General features: G+C 46.6%; 1 protein-coding gene across 1 annotated transcript in view; it reads right to left on the bottom strand.

Annotated features, from left to right (window-relative positions):
• MMP28 (matrix metallopeptidase 28) overlaps positions 1-8,689 on the bottom strand; it is a 55,455-nt gene that overhangs the window by 23,094 nt on the left and 23,672 nt on the right. Inside the window, exon 4 of the mRNA XM_011999424.1 lies at positions 8,642-8,683. Coding sequence (XP_011854814.1) covers positions 8,642-8,683 — 42 coding nt within the window. The remainder of the gene's footprint in view (positions 1-8,641; positions 8,684-8,689) is intronic.

The raw sequence follows: 8,689 nt of genomic DNA, 5'->3' as shown, positions 1-8,689 counted from the left end.
GGAGCTTGCAGTGAGCTGAGATTGTGCCACTGCACTCCAGCCTGGGTGACAGAGCGAGACTCTGTCTCAAAAAAAAAAAAAAAAGAAAATATTTTCTGGTAGTCAGGAACACAATAAGCCCTAGACAACTGTAGAGCTTTTTGAAGATATCACACCTTCTTTGAACCTCACAATGACCTTGCAAGAATATAGACAGGATAGGTGTTGCTATTCCCATTTTAAAATGAGGAAATTAAGTCTCAGGGGAGTGTAGTGTCTTACCAAAGTGACCTAGTGTGTGACAGAACCAGTACTCTAATCTGAATCTTCTGATATCTACCCTAGGATGTTTTATTTTACATTTAAACAAGTGACTCAGAGGCTTTAAAACTAAAGGGGCAAGGGCCAAGCTGCTGTCTCTACTGGCGAACTGACTCTCAAGAAAAAGGTCAAACTGGGGTGTTTCTGGCTGGATTTCTCTTATCTGCTTTACAAGAAAGTCCAGGATTAGAGCAGAGAAAAGAAGTTGCTCAGGCAGTGGGCGCTGGCTTTCAAATAGGGGCTGGGATCCTGTTTTCCATCACACCCAAAACAGGTTGTTTAACAGGCCACAGGCATTGGACTGGACTGAAGCATGTTTCTGCGTAAAGACAAACATCTGCTACCAGAATGATCTGCTCTCACTCTCTGGCTCCTGGGAGCTAGTGAAGACCTCAGGGCAGTGGGGTGAACTCAGCTCCTTTCCTTTATTTTGGGCAAAGGCTTCCCCTTCCCTTCCCTCTGCCTGACTCCCTTTCTTTTCTCCTTCTTTCCTTTGTCCTTCATTTTTCTTTTCCTTTCTTTTTTTTTTTTTGAGTCAGAGTCTTGTTCTGTTGCCCAGGCTGGAGTGCAGTGGCATGACCTCGGCTCACTGCAACCCCTGCCTCCTGGGCTCAAGCGATTCTCCTGCCTCAGTCTTCCGAGTAGCTGGGATTACAGGCGTGCACACTGTGCCCGGCTAATTCTGTATTTTTAGTAGAGATGGGCTTTGCCATGTTGGCCAGGCTGGTCTCAAACTCCTGACCTCAAGTGATCCACCTAACTTGGCCTCCCAAAATGCTGGGATGACAGGTGTGAGCCACTGCACCCAGCCCCTTTGTCCTTAGTCTTATAGTCACAAAGTTCTGTCTGGGTATAACCTAGATACCTCTTGCTATAATCCCTGCTCCTTCTTCTTTCTCTCTGTCTCTCTTTTTTTTCTTTCTTTCCTTTTCTTTTTTTTCTTTTGAGATAGGGTCTTGCTCTGTCGCCCTGGCTGGAATGCAGTGGTATAATCACAGCTCACTACAAACCTTAACTTCCCGGGCTCAAGTGATCCTTGTACCTCAGCCTCCTGAGTAGCTGGGACTACAGGCATGTGCCATTGTGCCTGGCTAATTTTTCAATTTTTATAGAGATGGAGTCTCTCTATGTTGCCCAGGCTGGTCTCGAACCCCTGGCCTCAAATGATTCTTCTACCTTGGCATCCCAAAGTGCTGGGTTTACAGCCATCATGAGCCTTTGTGACCAGCCCTCCTTTCATTTTCTGTCCTTAAGGAAGATGGAAAACAGTAGCCAGTTAGTCTTTATCCAGACCACATCTTGTACTCTTTCTCTAATGCCAAATAAATATACTGTGTGGACTCATGGTTCTCACTAGACTTGTGGGGCTAAGTTTAGGGCACAAAATAATGCCTTGATCAAGGGTGGGTTTAAGGAGATACTTTCCAACCATCTCTCGCTGCTATTAGGGTCATGCTTCCACTCCCCAAATCCTGGTAATCGGCTAGACAAGTGCTTTTCCACCAACTGTGGTCCTCTAGAACCCTTCAGAGCCTCTTCTGCACTTCTCTTCACCCTGTACCCATGAGTCACTGAGCCGAGTTCTTGGGAACAGCTTCCACACCCAGGCTTCTGGGTTCTGACTCACGAAAAGTCAAATGAATGGCTCTGGGGTATGAGAAACAGACACTGCATCTGGGGGTGGATACTCCACAGAAGCTCCAGTGTCTCCCTGGAGAAACAAACTATCCAGCTCCTTGTACTGGCACACTGGGAGTAGCTGCCTGGCTGTTCTAAAGAAGGTCCAAGCAAAGCAAATATTAGATAGATCCCTTAGGAATCTGTGTCACCCAAGCACAGGACAGTGTCTGGCTTGGAATGGGAGTGGGGGACAGGGTGATGATGTCATCCGTTAATTCTCAATCTTGCAACTCAGCAATGTATGCTCTTCCTACTTACTAGTGCTGTCAGCAGCTCTAGTTTTCCTAAGTGGGCAACAATGAACTTGTTTGTTCACAACACAGCTTTGTAAGCAGTTAGTCTCCTCCCTGGCAAAGCCCACTCTGGAAAGGCCTCGACTTTGTTACATTGTGTGCACACAGGGTACACATAGAGCCATGTACACAGGGTACAGGAATACACCCAGAGACTTGAGAACACAGGCACATCCAGACAGACAGACATGGACACAAAGGCAGATGATGTAAACACACACACAAGCACACACATACATAGAGGCACAAGCATACAAGCACACCAAAGCCAAACAGTGTTAGAGCTAGAGAGAATCTTAGAAGTCATTTAAGAAATTTAGCCCTCTTATGTTACAGGAGAGGAAACTGCAGGCAAGTGAAGGAACTACCTATGATCACACAGCTGCTTTTTATTATTTCTTTCTTTCCTGTGCCCTTTTGGTTCAATTTGTTCTTTCTTCAGATTCTTAAAGTGGAAGCTTAAATCATTGACCTAAAATTTTTCTTCTTTCTTACTATAGGAATTTAAAGCTGTAAATTTCATTTAAAGCTCTGCTTTAGCTGCATCTCACAAATATTGATATAAATGTTGTATTTTCATTATTATTTAGTTTCATTGCTCTGATGATTTCTGAATCAACTCATGAGTAATTTAGGAGTGTGTTGTTTAATTTCCAAATATCTGGGGCTTTGCTTATTGCTACTGATTTTAAAATTAGTTCTGTTTTTGGTAAGAAAACACAATTTGCAGCATTTAATTTTTTTTTTTTTTTTTTTTTTTGAGACGGAAGTCCCGCTCTGTCGCCCAGGCTGGAGTGCAGTGGCCAGATCTCGGCTCACTGCAAGCTCCGCCTCCCGGGTTTATGCCATTCTCCTGCCTCAGCCTCCCGAGTAGCTGAGATTACAGGCGTGTGCCACTATGCCTGCCTAATTTTTACTATTTTTAGTAGAGATGAGGTTTCACCATGTTGGTCAGGCTGGTCTCCAACTCCTGACCTCAAATGATCCTCCTGCCTTGGCCTCCCAAAGTGCTGGGATTACAGGCATGAGCCACCGCATCCGGCTTTTTTTTTTTTTTTTTTTGAGACGGAAGTCCCGCTCTGTCGCCCAGGCTGGAGTGCAGTGGCCAGATCTCGGCTCACTGCAAGCTCCGCCTCCCGGGTTTATGCCATTCTCCTGCCTCAGCCTCCCGAGTAGCTGGGACTACAGGCGCCCGCCACCTCGCCCGGCTAGTTTTTTGTATTTTTTTTAGTAGAGACGGGGTTTCACTGTGTTAGCCAGGATGGTCTCGATCTCCTGACCTCGTGATCCGCCCGTCTCGGCCTCCCAAAGTTCTGGGATTACAGGCTTTAGCCACATCCGGCTTTTTTTTTTTTTTTTTTTGAGACAGAGCCTGGCGCTGTTTCCCAGGCTGAAGTGCAGCAGCGCAATCTCCGTTCACTACAACCTCTGCCTCCTGGGTTCAAGAAATTCTGCCTCAGCCTCCCGACTAGCTGAGATTACAGGCGTGTGCCACTATGCCTGCCTAATTTTTACTATTTTTAGTAGAGATGAGGTTTCACCATGTTGGTCAGGCTGGTCTCCAACTCCTGACCTCAAATGATCCTCCTGCCTTGGCCTCCCAAAGTGCTGGGATTACAGGCATGAGCCACCATACCTGGCCTTTTGCAAAATTTAAATTTTTTAAATGAACTGAGACTTATTTTATGGCCCAGCCTAATGGTCTCAGTTGGTAAATTATTGATATGCACCTGAAAAGAATGTGTATCTGGAGTTCTCAAGTGTGGTTTTCTATCAACATCAATTAGGTCAAGAAGGTTTACAGTATTGTTCAAGTCTGCTACATCCTGACTGATTTTTTTTGTCTATTTTTTCTATTCTTTATTGGGAGAGTAGTGTTAAAGTTTCCAACTATCCAGTTCCAAAAGGCCACATATAATATGATCCCATTTATATGAAATGTCCAGGATATCCAAATATATGTACACAGAAATTAATCTGTAGAGGCTGAGTATGGTGGTTCAAGTCTGTAATCCCAGCAATTTGGGAGCCCGAGGCAGGCAGAACATTTGAGGTCAGGAGTTCAAAACCAGCCTGGCCAACATGGTGAAACCTCCATCTCTCACTTCCCACTTGACACATCCCATTTCCCACTTCACACTGACATTCCAATTCACAAATGTATTAATTTTTTTTTTTTTTTTAATGTGTAGAGACAGGGTCTCTCTATGTTGCTGAGGCTGGTCTCAAACTCCTTGGCTCAAGCAATCCTCCAGCTTTGGCCTCCCAAAGTGCTGGGATTAAAGGCATGAGTTACTGTGCCTGGCCACAAATGTACTAATCTTACAATAGCAGAATTCCATTTACCTGCCCCGGCTTGCCTTGTGCCATTGTCATAACTGTTACTTTTATATGTGTTTTAAAGTCCAACTTATGGCCATAAGGGGGCATAGTCATAAGTTGGACTTTAAAATACACATAAAAGAAGAAGTTACGACAGTGGCACAGCACCTGGCCAAGGGAAGCAGGGGTGGGTAAATAAAATTCTACTGTTGTAGAATAGTAGAATTCCAGCCTGTAATCCCAGCACTTTGGAAGGCTGAGGCAGGAAGATTGCTTAAGTCCAGGAGTTTGAGACCAGCCTGGGCAACATGGGGAGACCTCATCTCTACAAAAATATTTTAAAATTAGTTGGGCATGGTGGTACGTGTCTGTAGTTCCAGGTACTCAGGAGGCTGAGGCATGAGAATCACTTGAGCCCAGGAGACTGAGGCCGCAGTGAGCCATGGCTGTCTCAAAAAATAAAAATAAAGTCCAATTTACAATGTTGTTATTTTGCTTTAAGCAGCAAGTTGTCTTTTACAGAAATTATGACAAGGGAAAAAAGTGTTTTATGTTTACTCATTTCCAAGCTTTGTTGGAGTAGGTCTTACTCTAGTTCATGGTGCTTACACCTAAAGCATGGCATTGCTGGTGTTTCAGATAGATGCCCACGGTGCTGAAGAGGTTTCTCCATTTTGGCTGGCCCAGACTGCCGATATCGTCCAGAACTGCTCAACTTCTCCAGTTTTATTTCCTGTTCTCAATCACATAGCAGCTGTTCTCTGGTAAGTGTCACACAGTCTCACCCTACACGTGCTAGCACAGTCCCCAGGCAAGGACTTGCAGTGAACCCCATACAGACTTATGGGAACCCCCTTCAGTATAGCTCCCTCCTCTGTAATGCACCGCTCCACGGATTCCAGCTACTTCAACAGCCCTGAACTCTGAGCTTTGTCCCTCAGCATGGCAGGACTGCTGTGCTCTGCTTGAGGTCTAGTTCCCCGCACTGCAGTCGGGAATTGTCTCCAAGCAAAGGACGGGGGCAATTGTGGGGCTCACTTTCTGGGTTTTCCTTCTGTGGATGGTTGTTCCCTAAATGACACAACAATATCTCCCATTCCTACATTCTTCTCACAACATGACTTTAACACTCCTCCCAGCAATTGTGGGGTCTACCTTCCCTACCCTTGAACCTGGGAGGGGGCTGTGACTGCTCTAGCCAATAGAGAGCAGTAGAAGCAATAGTAGGTCATAAAAAGGATATAGTTCCTCTCTCTTCTCCCCACTCCCAACACTCATCCCCAGGGGCCAGACACCATGTTATAAGGAAGCCCAAACTAGCCCACATGGACAGACCATGTGGAAAGGTCCATGTGAAAAATAACTGAGGCCACCAGCCAACAGCCAGCATCGACTGCCAGATATCAACACACTTCAGATGATTCCAGTCCCAGACACTGTAGAATGGAGACAAGCTGCCTTGATGCGCCCTATTTGAAATTTCGACTCACAGTATCTGTGAACTCAATAAATGGTTGTTTTACTTCACTAAGTTTTGGGGGTAATTTGTAATGTAGTCATAGTAACTAAAATACTCTCTTAAGGAATTGCAGCTCTGTGCTGTCTGCTGTCCAATGCTGAAAATAGTCGCCTTACATATTTTGTCCTGTATTATTGTCGTGAGGGAGCTAGTCTTCAAGCCCAGACTTTAAGCCGAAGCTGTATTCTCTAAAGTCATGATAAAGGTAATAACAACATTGAGAGCAACTTCCTTTTATAGACTGCTTTCTATATCCTATGAACTGTGCTAGGCATTGTGCATATGTTATTTCAGTGAAACCATACAACAATCCTGTGAAATAGGCATTATTAACCCCCGTTGTATAGAGAAGAAAACTGAGGTTCATAGAGGTTAAATGAGTTATCCATGGTTTACATATGGGTTTGTCTGGCACTGAAGCTCATGCAATTACCCATATAAAAAACACATATAGACACATTCCCAGTTGTGTGTGTATATATGTAATATATGTATACATACACACACATGTGTACATGCATAGGCATATAGAGACACATACACACCCATTACACATTTCCAGAGTTTTTATGCTTTTAAAATATTTTCTTGTTCTCAGAGTTAAAAATCCCCTTCCCCCCAATTTATGTTAAATAGACTGAAAGAAAATCTGCTGGATATTAAGTTTCCCAAGCATACCCCAAGATGAAATTCTCTCCATCTGGGGCCACCACAGGCATGGGCAGCAGAGATATGCCTCTGTTCCCTTGCCAGGGATTGCCTGGGACCCGAACTTGCAGGGAGGTGGGGTGGGACTCTTAAACAAGACTTGGCTTGGCAGACAGAAGCCTTCTCCTGGGGCTGCAAGGACTCTGTACTTGATGTTGTAAGAGTCTCAATTCAGAGAAACAAAGTGCTTCTCTGAATGTGCAGAGAAAGCAGAGAGCCCAGAGCAAGAGCCCAGTGCTAGGAAGGGAAGGAGTGGAAGGCGACGAGAGATAATCCCTTGTTGAAGCAGGGTCATTTCCAAATATTCCCCAGTAGTGATGGGAGCTGGCTGATGGAAGGATGAGGCATTCAGAGAGGGCCCTCTTCATTCTGCAGTTTCCCCAAATTCAGCTTGCCCTTCTAGGGAAGGGGAGTAGGGAGGATACTGAGAAGCTCTCAATGGGCAGTTTCAGGGCAGGAAAGAAGCTCTTAGAGGAGCAAGAGTCTCAGGGCAGAGCGTTGAGCTCAGTAATTCAGAACCTGTTCATATTCCAGCCGGGCGCAGTGGCTCGCGCCTGTAATCCCAGCATTTTGGGAGGCTGAGGCAGGCGGATCACTTGAGGTCATGAGTTTGAAACCAGCCTGGCCAATGTGGTGAAACCCCGTCTCCACTAAAACAAAGCAAAACAAAACCTGTTCAAATCCCTTCTCCTTAAAATAGTGTAGACCCTGGTCGTATTCTTGAGAAGTAAGAACACAGGCAGACATGCTTCTCTAGGGGGAGAAAAGAAACGATACTGTTGTGTTATTACAATCATTTTGTTTTGTTTTGTTTTGCTTTGCTTTGCTTTTGAGACAGAGTCTCACTCTGTCGCCCAGGCTGGAGTGCAATGGCAGGATCTTGGCTCACTGCAACCTCTGCCTCCCGGGTTCAAGTGATTCTCCTGCCTCAGCCTCCCGGGTAGCTAGGATTATAGGCGCCCGCCACTACGTCCGGCTAATTTTTGTATTTTTAGTAGAGACGGGCTGGTCTCGAACTCCTGACCTACGGTGATCCGCCCACCTCACCCTCCCAAAGTGCTGGGATTACAGGCGTGAGCCACGGCGTCCGGCCTACAATCACTTTTATCTAAAAAATAGATGCCCCATATTGATCCCCACCCCTATCTCACAAAAAAATTCCCCTTGCGCAACCTGCAGCAAGCAAGTTGAGTCCAAAGCAAGAAAATGGAAAGGGAGCTCTCTAAGGTGCCTGCCCCCTTTTCTCAAGTTCAGTCCTGAAGCCCCGTTTAAAGCTCCTTAGAAGCAACTCTTGAGAGTATACTGCTCTTGGACACTTTACACACAAAGAAACTAGTTCTGAGCAGTTTCAATGGCTTGCCCAAGCCTGAGGTCAGCGGCGGTCCCCGGCCAGGAAGCCAGCGCTGTGTTCCGCGTCCTGGCCAGCCAGCGGTACCCTCTCCACAGCACCAAACTGAGGCTTCCACACCGTTCGGGGGCACCCGACGAATGAACGTCATTCTCCCCAGCCTAGGTGGTAAGGGAGAGTGGCCCCGTGCCAAACTAGGGTAGGAGGTCCCCTCTGGGCTCTTGTCTGTCTGTCCGGTCTCGTCTCTGCACCCACCCCAGCCCATCAGTGCGGATCCGCGTGCCTGTGTGGTTCCAGCCCGGCACGGGGAAAAAACTGCCCGGCTCTTTATGTTCAAGTGCGAAGGGGGCGGAGGACGGGGGAGGGTAATGCAGATTGTCTGCTCACAGGGGACTGCCAGGTGGCCTGACTGCCGAGTTCTGACAGGTCTCAAGCACGCGCACCGCTCTGCGCCAGGTACACACCGCGTACCTCCGCCTCCTTGCGCAGCTCCTGGCCTCCGCGCTCCGCGGGCTGGGC

This window comes from Mandrillus leucophaeus, unplaced genomic scaffold (genome assembly GCF_000951045.1).
Source record: "Mandrillus leucophaeus isolate KB7577 unplaced genomic scaffold, Mleu.le_1.0 Scaffold590, whole genome shotgun sequence".
NCBI lineage: Eukaryota > Metazoa > Chordata > Mammalia > Primates > Cercopithecidae > Mandrillus > Mandrillus leucophaeus.
Note: the sequence above shows the minus strand (reverse complement) of the source record. Positions and strands in the feature narration are given on the sequence as shown.